The sequence below is a fragment of the Lepidochelys olivacea genome (assembly GCF_965140295.1).
Source record: "Lepidochelys olivacea isolate rLepOli2 genome assembly, chromosome: 26".
Lineage (NCBI taxonomy): Eukaryota > Metazoa > Chordata > Testudines > Cheloniidae > Lepidochelys > Lepidochelys olivacea.
In genome coordinates, this window is record NC_140436.1 from 14,860,707 (window position 1) to 14,880,679 (window position 19,973).

Below are 19,973 nucleotides of genomic sequence, written 5' to 3' on the forward strand. Positions count from 1 at the left end.
ATTGACCGCTCTGTCCCTGGGGGTTGCAGAATGATGCCAGGGCTTTGCCACGCCAGGGCAGGGGTTTGCTAGGCCTGGAGAGCCCCAGAGTAAAACTGACTCCTATACAAAGGTGAAACTGACCAGTCCGTTTTCACTGGGCTGGGGGCTGCACGGTGGGGCCTTTGGACACTACTGTAATACCCCATACGTAATGCCACCGCATGAGAAAGCGGATCCAAGACCAGGCCCTTATTGAGGAGCTGAGGCTCCCAATCCAGCCGGGCCCCGGCCTGTGGCTGGTGGGTAGGTGGCAGCATTGCCCTGGGCTGTGAGAGCTGAAAGCCTGGGTCTTTACACCTCCGGGAACACGGGTGATGGTACGGAACGCCCCGAGATTTCCCAGCTGGAACCGTGTCCAAGCTGGGCAGGCTGTTCGGGGCTGAACCAAAGCCCGGGAAACACACAGGAGCGGGCGTGTGCCCCTGCTCCCCCTTCCACTCGCTCCCCTGCTGTAGTACAGCAGAGAGGACGAGGCTGGAGCTCGGTGCTGAGCCGAGTTTTACAGTGTCTCAGCAGCATCTTGAGCCTCCCCTAATAGACAAAATGAGCTCACGCTCATTCAGAGGCCGAGTGGGTCGGGCATTTCCCCAGAGCTCAGGAGACCTGGCTTATATTCCTAGTTCTTCCTCCACCCTGCTGGTGACTTTGGACAAATCACTGCACCCTCCATGCCTCAGTTTCCCCTCCCACGCTTGGTTTATTTACACTGTCGGCTCTTAGGGACAGGGCCTGTCTCTTGGTGTGCAGGTCCATTTCCACTGACTGCTACGGTGGCCGGTTCGAATCTGATTGCTAAGCCTCAGAACGGCAGAACAGGGCGCGCTAGGGATAGGCTGGGCTCGTTCTTTGGGGAGGACGGGCTGCAGACTACAACTCTCTAGAATTGCTCCCGCCCCACTCCCTACGACCCCCTCAGCTGGGACCGCCCCCAAGAGCCAGTGTTCCCGCCCTGCTCCTTCCAGCACTGTCAGCTGGGGGAGAGGCCAGGATGGAAGAAGCTCTTGCCCCCCTCCTGACAGCACCCCCTGCTGGGAGAGGCTGGGACTGAAGAAGTGGGTGCACCCCATTGGCAGCACTCCTGCGGTGTTCCCGATGGTGGTCTCGAGTGGGAAGCATGATATTTTGATTAAAAAACTAGAACACTATAAAAATGCTCAGCACCTTGGCACCCAATGCTGCGATGGGGAGGCAGAGGTGGGGCAAGGCTGTTTATTCAAGGCCAGAAGGGACCATTGTGATCATCTAGTGTGACCCCCTGTAGCGCACAGGCCAGAGACCTGCCCACAATAATCCCTAGCGCAGATCTGTCAGACAAACAGCCCATCTTTATTTACAGTTACATTTAGCCATATTAAAACACGTCCTGTTTGCTTGAACCCAGCTCCCCAAGTGAGCGATCACTCTGGATCAGTGCTGGTCCTCGCCATTATTTACCTCTCCCTCAACGTTCGTGTCATCTGCAAACTTCTTCAGGCATGACTTTGTTTTCTTCCAGGTTATTGATAAAAATGCTAAATAGCATAGGGCCAAGAACTGATCCCTGCAGGGCCCCACTGGACACAGATCTGCTCAGTGATGAGTCCCCATTTACATTTTGAGACTTATTAGTTAGCCAGATTTTAATCCATTTACTGTGTGCTGTGTTCATTTTATAGTCTTCTAGTTTTTTAGTCAAAATGTCATAAGGTACCAGGTCAGACACCTTACAGAAGAGTAAGTACAGACACCGGAACTATTATCTTTATCAACCAAATGAAAGGGATATCGGGGTAGTTCGGCAGGATCTATTTTCCACAAACCCATGTTGATTGGCATTGATGATTATTCATATTATCCACCTTTAGTTCTTCATTAAGCGAGTCCCATATCAGCTGCTCTATCTTGGCTGGGATCAATATCAGATTGATAGGCCTGTAATTACTCAGGTCATCTCGGTTACACTTTTTGAATAATGGCACAACATCAGCTTTCTTCCAGTCTTCTGGAACTTCCCTGTTGTTCCAAGACTTATTGAAAAGCAACATTAATGTTCTAATGACCTCCTCAGCCAGCTCTTTTAAAGCTCTTGGATGCAAGTTATTTGGACCTGCCAATTTAAAAATGTCTAACTTTAGTAGCTTCTGTTTAACATCATCCTAAGATACTAGTGAAATGGAAAGAGTGTTATCATATACTATAACTGCATCATCTGTTTTTTCAAAATACAGACAAGAAATATTTATTGAACACTTCTGCCTTTTCTGCATTATTATTGATAATTCTACCATTTCTGTCTAGTAATGATCCAATACCATGGTCAGGGTTTTTTTGTTTGTTTCTAATATACTTAAAAAACTCCATCTTATTGGCCTTAACTTTTGCTGGCCATAGAGTTAATAACATAATAACGGCCATACTGGGTCAGACCAATGGTCCATCTAGCCCAGTGTCCTCTTTTCTGACCGCAGCTGGTGCCAGATGCTTCAGAGGGAATGAACAGAACAGGGAAATTTTAAGTGATCCATCCTGTTGTCCAGTCCCAGCTTCTGGCAGTCAGAAGCTAGGAAGCAACACCCAGAGCATGGACACGGGCAGCGGGTACTGAGCACCCCCAGCTAGGGCAACACCTGACCATCTTGGCTAATAGCCATTGATGGACCTATCCTCCAGGAACTTACGGAGTTCTTTTTTTGAACCCACTTATTCTTCCTTCACAACATCCCCTTCCTTATGTTTTTTTTAAAACTTGCTGCCTATTAATGTCATTAGGTGACCCCTGGTTCTTGTGTTATGTGAAGGGGTAAATAACACTCCCCTGTTCACTTTCTCCACACCAGTCATGATTTTATCATATCCCTCCTTAGGCGTCTCTTTTCTAAGGTGAACAGTCCCAGTCTTATTCATCTCTCCTCATGTGGAAGCTGTTCCAGACCCCTCGTCTTTTTTGTTGCCCTTCTCTGCACTTTTTCAAATTCTAATAGATCTTTTTTGAGATGAGGCAACCAGAACTGCACACGGCATTCAAGGTGCGGGCGCACCATGGGTGTCTTTCTGTGTCCCTTGGCTTCTCATCAAGTTTTGACACTGCCTAGCTTCTGATTATAGGCATGACGATCAACATCCCCTTTCTTCCTTCCCCCTTTTTTTTTTTTTTTTAATAGCTGCCTTTACTTCCCCTCTAAACCAGCTTGCTATTTTACCCAAGACGGCCTTCTTCTTTGATGGGGGGATTGTGGCTTTCTTGGCATCGAGTACAGTGTTCTTAACCAGCTCCCAGTGATCATTCATGTTTTACTGAGTGAATGCTTCCGCCCAGCGGATTTGGCTCCTCGGTGTTTTCAGCCCTTTTAAAGCACCCAGGGCTGGCGGCTCACTGAGCTGGGCTGCCTGCACAGGCTAACGCGATGCAGAGGAAGAGGGGGTGGAATCCTGCCCCTCTGAGCCCGCCCCAGTTTGCTCAACCTCGGCCTTGGAGAAGGAGAAGTCCCCCCACCCACCCCGCACAGCTCTGAAGTGTGGGCAGGGTTAGGGTTGGGGTTGCCAGGCACCTGGTTTCTGACCAGAAGACCGGGTTGAAAAGAGACACTGGTGGCTCCGGTCAGCAGGCTACCCGCGGCCCCGTGGCTGGGGGGGGCTTAGCAGTGGGGGGCGGCCCGAGCTGGGGGGGGCTCAGTACCCGCGGCCCGAGCTGGGGGGGCTTAGCAGTGGGGTGCGGCCCGAGCTGGGGGGGGCTTAGCAGTGGGGTGCGGCCCGAGCTGGGGGGGGGCTCGGTACCCGCGGGGGGGGGGCTTAGCGCGTGGGGGGCGGCCCGAGCTGGGGGGGGGCTCAGTACCCGCGGGGGGGGGCTTAGCGCGTGGGGGGCGGCCCGAGCTGGGGGGGGGCTCGGTACCCGCGGCCCGTGTCCAGGGGTTCGGGCCGAGGAGCCCCCTGGATGGGCCACTCACCCCCCGCCTCCCCTCCGCAGTAGCTGCCCCGTGCACGGGCCCGGCGGATAAATGTCCCCGCCGCCATGCCCGGCTCGGGGGGGGGGGGGCCTCTGGCCCTTTAAATCCAGCGCCCCGCCCCCGCCTCCGCCTCGCGCTTGTTTACCGCGCGGCGCAGCCGAGCTTGCGCTCCCCGCGCCGCCAGCCCCGCCCCCTGCGCCCATTGGCCGCGGCCCGTCAGCCGCGCGCTCCGATTGGCCGGGCGGCCCGGGGGCGCGCGCGGCGAGTCAGCTGACCGCCCCGGGGGCGCGCACGCCACTCGCGGCCGGCCATGGCGGGGGGCGGGGGGCTGCGCTGGGCCGTGGCCGCGCTCTGCCTGGGCTGCGCCGCCGCGCGGGGGGAGCCGGCGGGCGGGGGGGGCGCGGCCCGCGAGCCCCCCCCCGGCGCCCCGCCGCGCGTGCCGGGCTTCCGGCCGGAGCAGGGGGCCCGGGCCCGCGGGGGGCTGGTCCGGGCCGCGCCGGGCGCCCGCTTCCGCCCGCGCCTCTACGGCCCCGGCCTGGCCGACGGCCGCTGGCCCTGGGCCCCCGCCGCGCCGGGCCCCGCCCTCCCGGCGGGCGAGGGGCGGGGCGAGCGGGCGGCCCCGCCCCCGGCCCCGCCCGCGCCGGCCCCCCGGCTGCTGGCCCCGCCCCCGGCCCCGCCCTCGCCGGCCCCCCGGCTGCTGGCCCCGCCCCCGGCCCCGCCCTCACCGGCCCCCCGGCTGCTGGCCCCGCCCCCGGCCCCGCCCTCTCCGGCCCCCCGGCTGCTGGCCCCGGCCCCGCCCTCTCCGGCCCCCCGGCTGCTGCCCCCGCCCCCGGCCCCCTGGCTGCTGCCCCCGCTGCTGGCCCTGCTGCTGGCCCTCTCCGGGCTGCTGCGGGCCCTGCAGCTCGGCTGGCTCTGGCCGCAGCCCGGGGAGCTGGGCCGGCTGCGGGGCCGCGGCTCGGAGGCGGAGCACGAGGCCGGCCAGGCGCTGGCGAGGCCCCGGGGCCCCTTCGCCCTCTGCTCCCTGCTGCTGCTGAGCTCGCTGGCCAACGCCGCCCTGGCCGTGCTCGCCTGCTGGGCCCTGCGGGCCCTGGCCCCTGCCATCCTGGCCACGGCCGGCTTGGTCTTCCTGCTGGCCGAGCTGCTGCCCTTCGCCGTCTGCGCGCGCTGGGGGCTGGGGCTGGCCCCCCGCGGGCGCTGGCTGACCCGGCTCTGCATGCTGCTCACCTGCCCCGTCTCGCTGCCGCTCAGCAAGCTGCTGGAGCTGGCCCTGCGGCGCGGCGCCAGCCCCCGCCTCCTGCGGGAGGCGCTCGCGGACACGGTGCGCGGCAGCGGCCCATACGACGAGTTCGTGCGCGAGGAGTTCAGCAAGGGCACCCTGCGCAGCAAGACGGTGGAGGACGTGCTGACCCCGCTGGACCAGTGCTTCATGCTCAACGCCAACTCCGTGCTGGACTTCCGCAGCATGTCCATGATCATGCAGAGCGGCTACACCCGCATCCCCATCTACGAGGAGGAGCGCACCAACCTGGTGGACATGCTCTACCTCAAGGACCTGGCGCTCGTGGACCCGGACGACTGCGTGCCACTCAGCACCATCAGCAAGTTCTACAACCACCCCCTGCACTTCGTCTTCAACGACACCAAGCTGGACGCCGTCCTGGAGGAGTTTAAACGAGGTAGCCGCCCCGCCCTTGGGTTGCTCAGGGCTTGGGCAGACGCACGGGTGCTCTCCCCTTGCGGTCAGTGCTCCAGCTCCGCGCTGGGGGGGTGCTGTGCTGCAGGGAGGGGGGCGACGGGAGCTCTGGACAAGGTGCTGACCCGGTGCTCTGGTGCTGTGCGGGGGCCAGGCTGGGGGTGCCATAGGAGAATCGGTCCCCGCTCAGCCCGCACTGACCTCCTGGCACAGCGCAGCATTAGGGGATATTGCATTGCCTGGAGTGGGTTGGCTAGGGCCGCTTTTCCCTCTGGGTCAGTGCTGCCCCCAATGCCTGAGCATGCCGCTAGAGGCCCTGCTGGGCACTCCAGTGAGTGTCAGCACCCCGGCCAAACTTCAGCCTTCCAGCTTCAGCTGTAGGTGGCAGTCTCCTGTCCCTGCCCTAGTGTGGTGGTAACGTACACTGCCCTCTCCCGCCCCAGAGAGTGCCACGCTCTGGGAGCATAGCCTGTAGATTGGTTTGTACCAGACGCTCTGCAAATCTCCCCTGTAGAGTGGAGTGTCTTCCTATAGTCCCGCAGACTAAGCCTGAGATCAGCCTCTGTTTTATGGCCAGAGACCTCACGAAGCAAGAGTCCTAAACAGATGCTGTGTAGGTGGGGAGCCCAGTTGTTCAGTACTTGGCAACTCACAGGACACTGGACTCTTTGGTCACTTTCTGTTGAGTTTCTTCCACCCGACTTGATTCTAGCAGAAATGGTTTTGAGACACCCGCACCTTAGCCCACTTCCAACTGTTCTGAGGGCCTGTGAGCACAAATCTCTAACTCACGAGCTGAACTCTGCTGCTGAAATTATATGCAGATTGAGGGGAGGCTTGCAGGGGTAATCGGGCTGCTGGGATTTCTAAGTTCCTACGTCTCAAAGCCCCATGGTCTGTGGGGGCTGGAAGCAGGACTCTGAGCTGGCTAGAACAAATGCTTATAGGCCTGGAAACTTCCCCAAGCGCAGGGCCAGCAGGCAGAGAACACAGGGGCCTCAGGATGCTGTGACTGCTACTGTGTTCAAAGTAATGGCTAAGGAGAGGTGCGACGGGTCTGGGAACAGTGCTGAGGGGCCCCACCGTCCGGGTGCTGGGTCAGGCTCATCGCCTGGGGGTGGGGACACAGAGGGGTTGTGATGTCCCAGTGGCCATGCAGCATAGACCTCATTTGCTCAGTTGTTACCTCGTGACCCTGACATTAGTCCACTGGACCATGCTGTCTGATGCTAGGGTGCTTTATCCCCTGGCTAGTTTATCCCCTGGCCCCTCTGCACTGCTGAGACTCTTCCTAAGCTTGCAGCACTGATTCCATTAGCCAGCCAGCAAGAGGCGCTCTTGGGGCAGAGCAGAGCACGGTGTCCAGCGGTGCATGATGGTGCCCCGTGGGTAACCCTGCCGCTGATCTCCTGTGGCATGCTGGTGCCTGCCCATCAACTTCCCGTGGGGAGTAAACCCTGCGTCTCGTACCTGGGGCCCACGGTCAGCAGAGTGCCAGGATTGCAGTGGCAGGCTGAGCTTTCCTGTGCCAAGGAGGCCTGAGACACCAGGCCCAGCTGATGCTCTGGGGGATGTTTATGCTGTCTGCTCTGGCACAAGAACGTCCGAAAGCACCTTTCTCGTATATCCCTGCAGATAGCCACCTGCCCCGGGCAAGCAGTGTCTGCATGATCCGAGTGAGAAACCGTGAGATCGTTCCTGGGCAGCCAGTGAAAACTGCCCCCAGCTCAGGGGCTTAGCTGGGCTCTGACTGCTGGGAGTTAAGGTGCAACCACCACGGGGCAGCTCATGCCTCGTCTGCTGCTGCGGGGTTTTCTGCACCGCCCTCTGAAGCAGCCGGGACACTGGGCTACGTGGGCCTGGGCTCTGCTCCAGTCTGGCACTTCTGGTGCTTTATCGTCTCCTCCCCATGGTAACAAAGCCCTGGGAGGTACCTCCGTGTGCAGGATCTGCAACCTCTCCAGCCATGCCACGCGCCAGCCACCTGCGCCAGGGCTGCCAGACCAGCTCTGGAAGCTCGCCCAGTCGGGGGAATCCTGGGGGCTGCAGAGCAGGTCATAGTCCCCACCCTTGTGGAAGTTCTGCCCTAGCTATCCCCGCCACCCCCATCAGCCGGACCCCCTCGGAGCCCACACGCAGGCTGACGGGAATTGTAGACGTTCCTCTGGTACCCGCGGGTGCCTCTTGGGAACATCAGATGTTCCCGGTGGGGTTTCTCTTGGCCTCCTGGGAGGGCACAGTTGGGCAGTGGAGTGAGCTGAAGGACTGTAAAATCTTTAACAGAGAGAGCTTTGCTCCCAAGTGGTTCGTGGGTGTCTGAGTTGCATGTGGTTGGCAAAAACTAAGCGAACCAAACGGTGTTTTAAACAGCCTGATTGCAAACCCTGCCCTGTCATGGCTGCTTCATGGGCATGGTGCTCTGCTTGCCTGGCTGCAGAGCCTGGTGGACAACAACCAGCAGAAAAGCCCTTTTGTCCTGACCTCCCCCAAGGTAGTGCCAATTTCAGTACAGTCAGGAAAAGCCCTCCTTCCCCGTGGGTCCTGGGGAAGGTCACCTTCAAAGCCAGGCTCTTCCCTCCCGCAGGGTGGGGATAGGCTGTACGTCCCCAGGCCTGCTGGGCTCCAGGGCACGGGCAGGCAGGTCTGGCTTTGGTCTCTGCAGGGAGAGCGTTTTGCATGAGCCAGGGCCCACTGCTGCCATGGAAACATCTGGCAGGGCCAGCTCGTTGCCTCCGTGACCTCGGCGTCACTGCAGGGATCTGGCCGCTCCCACGGCTGAGTGCATGTCACCTGCTCCACGCTCCCCAGGGCCCTCGGAGCAGGCTGCTTCACTCCTGGCTGGAGGCAGGGGAGGGGGGGATCCGTGGGTCTGGTGTCGAGCCCCAACTCCTGTCCCAGCCATAATGAGGGAGGAGCCTCTCCGTCTGAATGCACTGCAGCTCTCTCATGTCAAAGCCAGCACTGGACCAGGGGGCCTCCAGCCAGCTCCTGGGGTCCCCCTGGCTAAAGAGAAGTCAGGGCAGGGAGACCTCGCTCTAATGCTGGGGGCAGGGCGATGGGTGGCTGGCCTGGCTAAGGCACTGGACTGGGCTGTAGGAGGCCTGAATTCAAGCCAGGCTCTGCCACTGACCTCCTGTGACCCTGGGCAAGTCCCTTCACCTCCCCAGGCCTGTAAGAGAGAGAACTCTGTTGTCTCTCTTGGTGCGCGGCCTGTCTCGAACAGGGTCTGTGCAGTGCCTGGCACAGCGGGGGCCCTTCCGGACTGCTGGGGTCCGAGTGCAAAGCAGACCGGCTCTGCTTGGTCCCTCACCTCTGTCAGAAGGCCGCTTGTTGTTGTGCCTTTTATAGGCTGTGCCCCCAGCCCCGGCAGCTTGCGTCATGTCCGAGTCTAAGGACATGCAAGCTCTGAAGTAGCAGCCCACCCACAGTGTCTGTACGGCGTTAATCCAGGGCCGGTCCCTGCAAAGTCTTCCAGGAGCGGGTGGCCTCCCCAGCAAACGTGCACGGCTGGATATCTGGGAACACCTGGCCAAGGGGCTAGAGAGAGGACACAAGCCTGCAGTGGATCAAAGCCGTTCACCTGAGCCCTGGAGGGCGCTGGCAGGAGAGGAGAACATCCTGTTTGCTGAGCTCAGACAGCCCGAGCTGAAACCCGGTGTGTGTGAGAACAGCTCGGGGAGACCCCACAGAGCAGAGCACGACCTGCACCCACGTGTACTGCCCATGCTGCGGGGGCACTGAGATCAGCACAAGGAGCCCTGTGACTCAGGCTTCAGCTGAGACAAACCCACGTGGGCAGGGCTGGGGGCGATGCCAGGCCTATTAACGTTGCCTGGTGTGCCCAAAGGCCCACTCCTTTGCTGGAGCACCTCACTGGGGGCAGGGCGTCTGGGTGGCTTCTCCTGCCATGCTGCTTCCAGCGTGCCACTCCCTTTCCCCCATCCTCAGGTATGTCCTGGCTGTCTGGCAGCAGGTGTGAATGAAAAGTGCTCCTTTGCCCAATCACCACTGATTTCTCCTGTTTCCAGAGCACTGTCAGTCAGCACTCCTAGGTTCTGCTGTGAGCTCTGGGAGGGAAGTGGGGCTGGGGCTGGCAGTCAGCCCTCCTGGGTTCTGTTCCCAGCTCTGCTACTGACTTATGTTGTGGTGTTGGTCAAGTCACTCCCCCCCCTTCTCTGCCTCTGTTCCCCCTCCGTAGAGTGCAGGTGACAATAGGGATGCATGTCACTAAGTGCTCTGAGCTCCTTAGAAGTGTGATAGGAGCTCAGAGCATTTGTTACGCCATTGTACTGCAGTAAAACCAGCTCTCCCAGGCCAGAGACGTGGGATCGGCAGCAAGAGACCAGTCTTCTCGGCCTACCTGCTGAGCACTCTCGGGCCAGAGCCCAACTCTGCTGCATGTGCAGCCTGGATGGTGTCACCAGCCTGAAGCAGCTGAGATAACTTGCATCCAAGAGTTTGAAAAGAGCTGGCTTAGGAGCTCACTGGACCTTTAATATTGATTTTCATTAACTCCTGGAGCCCTGAGAGAAGCTAATGCTGTGCCAGTATTTAAATAGGGTAAACTGGATGACCGAGGCAATCACAGACCTGTCACTCACACCGATCCTGTGCAGGGTAATGGAGTGGCTGATCCAAGACTGGGATAATAAAGAATTAAAGGAGGGTGATATAGTTAATGCCAATTAACATGGGTTAATGGAAAATCCATCCTGTCAAACAAATCTGATGTCTTTTTGGATGAAATTACAAGGTTGGTTGGTAGAGGTAACAGTGCTTCTGTCAGGCATTTGATTTAGTACAGCACAGCATTGCTGATCAAAAACTGGAAGGACATACAATTAACCTGGCACACGTTAAATGGATTAAAAGCTGATAGGTCTCAAAATGAGAGAGACAAAGTGGGTGAGATAATCTCTTTCACTGGACCCACTTCTGTGGGTGAGAGAGAGGAGCTCTTCAGGGCTTGGAAAGGTACTCAGGGTGTCCCAGCTCATACCAGGCGGAAGGGGTTGGTGTGCGTAAGGAGTTACACCTGTCGTGTTGGAAGAGACCATTCAGGATGAAGTGGGCAGTTAACACCTCTGCAGTCATGGGACAGCAGACAGATTGTTGGAATGAGACAGGCACTAGGTGTCTCTACTGAGTGCATGGTTTCTAGTGTCTAGCAGAGTTAGGAATTGAAGGTCGCAGGCTTGTCTTTTGAAGGTGTTGTGCAGGCTTCTCTTGAAGACAAGAACTGATGGGTCGGAGGCAGGCTGATCGCTTTGTGAAGAGTGTTCACCCACAGGGTGTGTTTGTGTTTTAGCATGTTCCTGGGTGAGTTAATTGGAGAGCGCAGTGATTGGCTGGTTTCACCCACACAGTTGTTGGGGCGTTTAGTGCTGTGACAGGCCTGCGTAGGACCCACGGACACCTGTCAAGAGGTGTGTGGTCAGGGGTGTTGATCATCGTAGCAGTGGAGATGTCTGCAGGTTTTGCAGCAGTTGTTCTGTGGGGGGAGGGATAGCTCAGTGGTTTGAGCATTGGCCTGCTAAACCCCGGGTTGTGAGTTCAATCCCTGAGGGGGACATTTAGGGATCTGGGGCAAAAATTGGGGATTGGCGGGTTGGACTAGATACCTTCTGAGGTCCCTTCCAACCCTGACGGTCTATGACAGGCTCTGGTGCTGCTTAGAGGTCCTGGTCTGTGGGGAGCTGGCTTCTGATGATGAGATTAGCCGGTTGTTTGAAGGCTGGAAGACGAGGGTTTGGGAAAGATTTGTTTCAGGATGAGGTCTCTGTCGAGTATGGATTGTAATTGTTTGATGATATCCCATTTGGGTTTCAAGGTGGGGTGGTAGATGACAACTAGGGGTGTGCGGTCAGTGGGGGTCTCAAAATGTAACTGTAAACAGGGAATACTCATTGGATGGGTGTGTTTCTAGTGGGGGCCCGCAGGGATCGGTTCTTGGCCCTATGCGATTTAATATTTTTATCAGTGACCTGGGAGAAAACATAAAATCATCCCTGATCAAGTTTGCAGATGACCCAAAAATTGGGAGAGTGGCAAATAATAAAGTGAACAGGTTGCTGATAGAGAGAGACCTGGTTTGCTTGGAAACTGGGCTTAAGCAAACAGAATGTGTTTTAATACAGCTAAATGTAAATGTACACATCTGGGAGCATTGACTGCAGGCCATGTTTTCAGGATGGGGGACTTTCTTGGGAAAAAATAACTCTGGAGAAGATATGGGGGTTAATCAGCTAAACATGAACAAGCCATGCAATGCTGTGGCCAAAGGGCTAATGCAATCCTGGGATGTAGACGGAGGAATCTCCAGCAGAGAGGCGATTTTCCCTCTGTATTTGGCACTGGTGCAACCGCTGCTGGGATCCGGTGTCCAGTTCTGGTGCCCACAGTTCAGGAAGGATGTTGATCAATTGGAGGGGGGCAGAGAAGAGCCACGAGAATGATCAAAGGATTAGAAAACCTGCCTGAGAGTGAGAGATTCCAGGATCTTAATTGATTTAGTTTAACAAAGAGACTTGATTCCAGCCTATCAGTACCTATGTAGGGAACAAAGATTTCATACTGGGCTCTTCAGTCTAGCAGAGGAAGATCTGACACCATCCAATGGCTGGAAGTTGAAGCGAGACAAATTCAGACTGGAAACAAGGTGCACATTTGTAACGGGGAGGGTAATTACCCAGTGGAACAATTCACCATGGGTGATGGTGGATTCTCCGTCGCTGTCCAGTTTGAAATCAAGGCTGGCTGTGTTTCCAGACGCGCTGCTCTAGGAGGTATTGTGGGGCAGTTCTCTGGCTGGTGCTGTACAGAAGGACCACCCTGTTCAGTGATGTGGGCAGTATGCTGAGGCGTGTGGCATCTCCCCAGGCAACATACACAACCCAAAAGGTGTCCTCCATGTGTATGACCTCACCCGTACGGTGCACACAAACTCCCCCCGCATGGAGGGTGCTGTTTGGCAGAGCAAAATGGTGCGCAGCCAGACGGAATGGTCCTGAGGGCTGGATCTGGCCCGCAGGTTGCCAGTTGGACCCCCGTGTCCCTTCTGTTGGAATCTGTGAGTCCCGTAGTCAGAGAATGGGAAGAAGGCAGGGCTGGATACCAGCCACCTGAGGGCTCCCCAAGAACAAGCACCCCACGCATCCCTCTCGGCTCCCTGGAGTGTACTGTGGTCCCTGGCCTGTGGGCGGCGCTGCTGAGCCCCAGCCGGGAGAGGGAAGGCCCTGCTCCGAACAGGGCCCTTGAGGAAAGTCTCTCCCTTGGCCATCTTCGCTGCTGCAATGTCCGGCCTGGGAGTGGGGGGACAGAGAGTGCTGGGGGGCAGGAGAAGGAGGCTGCCGCCTAGCCCCTTGCTCTGCCCCACCCTTCCTCTGCTGCTCCGTAGTTTTTTATAAAAAGCTGCGTCAGTGGTCAGAGCATGAGGCTGGGAGCTGGGCTCCTGGGTTCTCTTCCTGACTTTCTGGGTAGCCTTGAACCTCTGAGGCCTCCCTGGCACCTGTAGCAAGCTGTGTAACCCGCCCCCCAGGCAAATCACACCTGGCCATCGTGCAGAAGGTGAACAACGAGGGTGAGGGCGACCCCTTCTACGAGGCCATGGGGCTGGTGACACTGGAGGACGTCATCGAGGAGATCATCAGGTCGGAGATCCTGGACGAGTCGGACAACTACAGTGAGTGAGCCCCGTCCGGCGCGCCCAACAGCTTGGCTCGGGACTGGGGGGCTGCAGAGTCAACCCCGGGGACAGCAGTGGCAGGCGGGCAGTGCTCCGGGTGCATTGTTCTGTGCAGGCGGCTCCGCACCTGCCTATCCCCCAGCCCCTTCTCCTCCCCCCGGCCCAAGCCAGGCTGACAGCAGAATGCGAATTCCCCCAGGACTGCCCCCAAGCTCTTCCTCAGGAGAGTGGGGAACGTGGGTTGCCCACAGTCCATTCCTAGCTGTGGGCTCGAGCAGTTAGTGGGAGCATGGGGAGCCTCGCTGCAGTGCTGTATTCCCAGCTGTCGCTGTTTCCTGCATGACTTAAAGCAAGTCCCTTCCCTGTCTGTGCCTCGGTTTCCCTGTGTAAGGTGGGAGGTGCTGAGGTGCCTTGGCACTGTGCTTTGGGATCGTCAGCCTGCAGCTGCTCTGGGGATCCCCAGAGTCCGGGGACCAGGTTTATGCTGCCGGCTGGTGTGACGCTGGCTCGGCCTGCCCTGTCCCCTTCTCTCGTGCCCTAGAGGAGAACAAGGTGCGGAAGAGGCCGGCCCCCATGGGCACCCTGCTGGAGCACAGGAAGGAAGATTTCTCCTTGTTCAAGGGCTCTGACGACGAGCACAAGGTGAAGATCTCCCCGCAGCTCTTGCTGGCCACGCAGCGCTTCCTATCCCGAGGTGAGTCAGGGCAGGGAGCCCGCCGGCCATCCCTCCCTGTGCCCCCCGCCTGGCTCCACGGCTCCTGCCCGGCAGGCCGGGGGGGGAAAGGCCCAGGGGCATCTCCAGGCTGATCACTGGCAGGAGAGGGCTCTGGGCTCCCCCTGGCCTGCCTCCCCGGCAGACTGCTGCCAGTCCGACCCCGTTACGCACAGCGCAGTCCGTCCCCTGGGCTTGGGGCAGGGGGAGCAACTGGGGCCCGTCCCTCAAACTCCCTGCAGGGGCGCGGCCTGTCCCTGGAGCGGGCGGCTCAGGCTGGGTTCTCTGCCCCTCGCTCCCCACCAGAGGTGGATCTGTTCAGCCCGGCCCGCGTCTCCGAGAAGGTCCTGCTGCACCTCCTGAGGCACCCCAGCGTCAGCCAGGAAGTGAAATTCAACGAGCGCGACCGCCTGGCCCCCGAGCACTGCCTATACCAGCATGGCCAGCCGGTCGACTACTTCGTCCTGGTCCTGCAGGTACCGGCCTGCCCCTGCTACCCCCCGAGATCAGATCCGCCAGCCGGCAGGGCCCTGAGCTGGTTTCTGGCCCTGGCTGTGGCCTCAGGCACGTCCCTGTCCTCCTCCGCGCCTCTCTTCCCCTCCCGCGCTCCATTTTCACCGGACCGGGCAGCACCCTGCACAGCCGAGCCCTGATCTCGCTGCTCTGCTACACACGCCTAGGAGTGCGGGGAGCCAGGCTGTGGGTTGGTGCAGGGTTCACAAGCGCGTTGGCTCTTGGGAGGCCGGCTGGGGGGCAATGCCAGCTTGGCAGCAGGTCTGGGCAGAGAGCCGGGCGGGCACTGACTGCCCACCCTGTGACGGTGGAGCCTCTGCCCCGCTGGGCTGGGGCAGGAGCCTCTGGCGAGCAGCTGGCCAGTGCTGCCCCTGACCTGCGGCCCTCTCCTCCGCAGGGCAGGCTGGAAGTGGAGATCGGGAAGGAGGGGCTGAAATTCGAGAACGGCGCGTTCACCTACTACGGCGTCTCGGCACTGACGGCGCCCTCCTCGGGTGAGCACCCGCGTCCGGCCACCGGCAGCGGGGCTTGGCCCCGGGGCCTGGCGCCCACTCTCTGGGCTGGGGCTGCAGCGCTGCAGAGTCGCCGTGGGGCCATGGGTGTGCGCCACCCCCGAGAGCCCGGTGCTGGGGGGAGTCCAGGCCCCGAGTTCTGCATGGCTCCTGGCCTGGCTGGCTGGTAGCAGAAGGGGTGGTGAGCCTGGCTGTGCGGCCATAGGCCAGGGGCGGGGAGACCTGGAGACCAGGTTCCTTCCCAACCAGCCGTTGGGGTGTTGGGCTCCCTGCTGGCTTCCCGTCCCTCTGGCCCCTGATTTCTGCCTGCCAACAGTTCACCAGTCGCCAGCGTCCACCCTGCGGCCGAACCAGTGTGAGCAGCCGCTCGACTGCAGCGAGAACACCGCCTGCCCCCCGTACTGCCCCGACTACACCGTCCGGGCACTCACCGACCTGCAGTTCATCAAGGTAAGGGCCGCCGGCTGGCGTTGGAAACGCCGCTGTTTCAGCTGGGCTGGGAGCTGCCAGCCCTAACCCTGGGGGAAAAGAGCCGGGTTTTTAGGGCCCTACAGATGCGCACCTTTGTGCTCTCGGTGCCGGGCTTGCCAAGGCGATAAGCCGCTGCGCGGTGTGATCCTCGCCACAGCCACACTGCCCCCTCACTCGGGTGAATGGGTGTGCAGCCTCACCCTGCCCTCGGGAAGGAGCAGCAAGCCGGGACTGCTACCTCCTGCTAGGGTTCCAGCTCTCCCCTAGGACCATCTGGGTTCAGATTCGGAGCATGCCACAAGTGAAACGACTCTGCTGGTGCTCAGCCATTCCTTGGGTCTCAGGCCACGTCCCCCTGTGCTTGAAGGAGAGCCGGGACCTGTGGGAGGTACACAGCATCCCAAACCCTGGGGTGTCCCTGGTGGCACTGTGCTTTGGGGCAGCCTCTGTCCCCTCGTGATTGCGCACCTCTGCCTCCTCCCTGGCTGGGAGACCCCACCTCTGGGGACGCCTGTGGGGTGCTTTGCCCCATCCCTGCTCTGGTCCCCTTTTCTCAGGGATCATGCGCCCCTCTGGGTCTCTCTTGCTTTCCCACACAGCAGCCTTTCTGGAGCCGCTGCACCCATCTAGCCTGGCCCCGGGTGAGCACCATCCCTCCAGGGAGGGCTGGCTGGAGCCCCAACAGCACCCAGCCCTGGGGCTGGAGCCTGGGCCCCTGCCAGGAAAGGGGAGCACCCAGGCCTCTGTGCCCGGGGTGGGCTTGCGCGCTCAGGGCTCTGGCTCACCTCCCCCAGGTGACCCGGCTGCAGTACCTCAATGCCCTGATGGCCTCCAGGATACAGCCGTCCCCCCAGTCGCCCGACAGCGTGGAGCTGAAGATCGTCCCCAACAGCCAGACGAAGCTCCTGGACGACAGGAACACTGTGCCAGGTACCGTGGTCCTGGGGGCTGCTTGGGGGGGCACACGCCAGGCCTCCATGTGCCCAGTGCAGATGGGCTGGGCAGGCTGTGGCCAGCTCCAGAGCTCCCAGACCCCATCCTGGCTGCTGCGTGAGGACTCGGGATCCGAGCCCAGCGGGCTGCCTGCACCCTTCCTGCTCTCCCCACTGCTGCATGCGGGTCTGCATTTAACCCCTTCACTGCTGCCCACACAGGCGGGGCTCTCCGCAGCAGTGGCTGTGTCTGGTGTCTTGGCCAGGTTTCCTTTCGCTCGCCGACTGGCTGCGTGTCTCTGTGTTGGAGGACGAGGCGGCCTGTGCCCTGAGCTCCTCCCCCAGCTACGAACCCTCATGCTGCAGGGCGTGACGGAAGGGGTCAGGAAGGAACTTCCCCGGGGCAGGCGACTCCAGAATTGGTCACAGGGAGGCCTGGTCCAGGCTGGCTGGGCTCATTCTCTGACCCAACTGGAAGGCAGCACGCTGCGCTCCCGGGGATGGAGGGTCTGTAGGGCTGAGGACGGGGATGTCTGGAGTCAGTGCCCATCTCCAGCGTCCCCTGGAATGGCCCGGTGCTGCCCAGTCTTGTGTGCCCCATTTCACCTCTCCGTGCCCAGCACCCCTGCAGTGACCTGGGGACCCCGGCCTCTCCCAGCCCCCTCAGCAGGTGCTCCCCATCTCTGCTCTTCTCCACAGGAAGCAGCTGAGGGTTGCTTGGTAGCTGCTGGGAGCATGCGCTGGCGGGCACCCCCCAGCTCGGCCGATAATCCCGCCTGCGTGTCGTGTCTTTCACTCTCTCTTCCCTCGTTTTCAGCGGCTGACCATCTCTCTCTTGTGCTCTGTCCAGCCACGCGCTCTCTCTTGGGCACCCCTGAGCTCTGCAGTTGATGGCAGGTTCTGCGCGATCCCTGGGGTTACTGATGGGCAGGAGGTAAATATCTGGACCTTTGTCCGCTTGGTACAGCAGGGTTCTCCCCCTGCTCTGCTCGGGGTGGGGAGGGTTCCCTATGATCTGCTCTGACTCCCAGGCCTGGGAGCTGTGACCGGTGCAGGGGCCTGGCCAGTCCCCAGGGGCTGGCTGTCTCCGTCCTAATCCTGTGGCTGCCGGATGCTCATGCACCATCCCAGTGACGCCCCCTGCAGCTGGGGTGCAGAGCAGTTCCCTCAGGCAGGGTGCTGGCGGCCCAGCGTGGCCAGCACGCTCTGCCATCCCTTCTGCTCAGCCAGGGAGCCATGGCCCCCAGCACAAGCCTTGTTCCCTGCTCGGGCTGGTGAACGGGGCCCCACGCCCTGGGTGGTGGGTCAAGAGGGGAATTAGCCCCCTGCGTTCCTGGCTCCCGTGGTCCAGGCCGGGTCACGGCACTGCAGCACAGCCCGAGCTCCAGGACACAGCTATGGGGGGGCAGGGGGTTGAGCTGGAGCCGTCTCCCTGGTTACACTGACTGCTGGCGGGAGCTCCTGGGCCCAGCCTTGCAGCAGGCAGCGCGGCCTACTGGGCTGAGACCTGGATCTAGTCCCAGCTCTGCCACTGGCCTGTGCATGACCTTGGGCAAGTCCCTACCCTTCCCCCTGCCTCAGTTTCTCCATCTGTGCAAGGGCTTTTGGGATCTGTGGGTCCTAGAGATCTGGGGCCAAATGGGCGTGTAATGGCTGCTCTCTCTGCTCTGGTACCAGGAAAAAGCAGCCAGCCGCTTGGGGAAGACGAGAGCACGGGCATGGAGCCCCTGCCCCCCGCAGGACCCGCTGATGTCAGCGCGGGAGCTCTAGGCTAGCATCCTCCCGGCTGTCCTAGCCGCCCCTTGGCTGGGAGTTGGTCCCCGGGGACTCTCCTGACAGCAGCAGTAATCCCATGGGGCGGGATGCCCCAGACGCCCTCCGCACCCCCCTGCTGCCCTGAAGGATGCCAGCCACTTGGACTCTGCTCCAGAGGATCTCGCTGCATCAGGACCAACTGCCAGGGCAGCCAGAGCTGGATTCCAGTCCACAGGAGATCGCCCCAGTCCCCCCTCAGTGGCCGGAGCCCTGGGCAGCGTCTGTGCCAACAAACCTCCAGGGAGCAGCGCGCCCAGATCGAACCAGACCTGCTGGGGGCACCTGGCGAGCTGGGTGGGGGCCGCAGGAGAGATGCAGGTGGCGGGTTGTGGGCTGGTTCCTCCATGGGGTGCCCTGTGTGTGTCCCTGGACTGGGCATTCCTCTCCTTGGTGTGTTCTCTGCCAGGCTGCCCTGGGCTGTCCCTCCTCTGCCAGCATCAGCCTGGGCCATTCCCCTGTGCCCGCCAAGCCAGCTCTGCTCCAGGAGTCCTGCTGGGATTCCTTGGCCTGCCCCAGGGCAGAGCCGTGTGATCAGCTACCTGTCTAGGCTTCCCTCCCCATGGGGCGCTGGGTGCCACCCCACCCCGGCCACTCAGTGCGAAACACCCTGCCCTCCTGAGCCAGGGCCCATCGCCACCAGCCCCTTCCAGCGGCTGCCAGCAGAGAGCCCACACGGCAGGCTGGGAGCTCTGGCCTTGCCAGTCTTCACAAGTGGGCCCCGGTGGGGCTGCCCATCCGTCAACTGGGCTGATTGCTGGGGGGCACAGTCCTTGCAGCCCTCCCCTGCCCTACCCCCCAAGGATGAGCGATCACAGGGGCCCCAGGCACCTGGTGCCTTGATTGCAGACAGCGTCAGATGGTCTCCTGAGCAGCCCTATGGACCGGAGATCCCCACACGCGGGTGCAGGGACATTGCTCGGCCGCCAGCCCCGGAGAGCTCGCGGCCGCCAGGGGGCGAAAGGTCTGCCATGGACGCAGTCCGCCTGCAGCCGGGCCCGCCCCTCGTCCGGGCGCAGGGCCGCCAGCCGCAGCACAGGGCGCCGGGCTGGACACCTGCCTCGTGTGCTCATCTCCTCCACCCGTGTGTTCAGTCCGTGTGAAGCTGGGCGCCAGGAGCCGAGTGTCTCCGGAGCGGCAGAGCCTGGCGAAGAGCCGGGGCCACGCAGGTAAAGGAGTTGTAATCTGCCCTGTCGTGTCTGTGCCGTTCCCAGGGACTGCGCGCCGCGTGGGGGGGGGGGCTGACAGGCCGCGGAGCGGGGAGGGCCCTGGCTGGATCTTAGGGCACAAGGTAGGTGCTACAGTTAAGTGGGGTGGGGGTGGAAATGGGGGGCTGGGGAGCTTCCATCTTTCTCGGCCAGAGCCGGAGTGGCCTGAGCTGTCAGGGCTCCTCTCGGCCAGAGGACCAGGCTTTTTGTGAAGGCTCCCGCAGGGGCTCCCCGCAAGGGGCGCCCGTCCCCCATACTGCCCTGCGTTAACCCCCAAGAGCAGACCCACCTCCAGGGGGTGACCCACCTGGCACAGGGCAGGAAACGCCCATCCCAGGGCCCAGGCGAGTCACTTTCCCGCCCCACTCTGCGCCTTGCGGGAGTGAAAGGAGGTGCCCGGGCCGGGTGCTCTCCTGGAGGGGGGGGCTGCCTGTTGGCACAGTTCATGCGGTGCTGCCCTGCGTTGGGGGG

General features: G+C 60.8%; 1 protein-coding gene across 1 annotated transcript; it reads left to right on the plus strand.

Moving 5' to 3' along the window:
* Nucleotides 1-203: 203 nt before the first annotated feature.
* CNNM3 (cyclin and CBS domain divalent metal cation transport mediator 3) lies at nucleotides 204-19,482 on the plus strand (the record flags this gene model as incomplete). Its single annotated transcript, XM_084614984.1, is given in 11 exon segments — nucleotides 204-285; nucleotides 4,123-4,795; nucleotides 4,797-5,641; nucleotides 13,196-13,339; nucleotides 13,884-14,036; nucleotides 14,361-14,530; nucleotides 14,965-15,061; nucleotides 15,396-15,529; nucleotides 16,345-16,480; nucleotides 17,300-17,416; nucleotides 18,160-19,482. Coding segments are annotated over 10 exon segments (2,508 nt in total). The 3' UTR covers nucleotides 17,374-17,416; nucleotides 18,160-19,482.
* Between the last annotated feature and the right edge of the window lie 491 nt (nucleotides 19,483-19,973).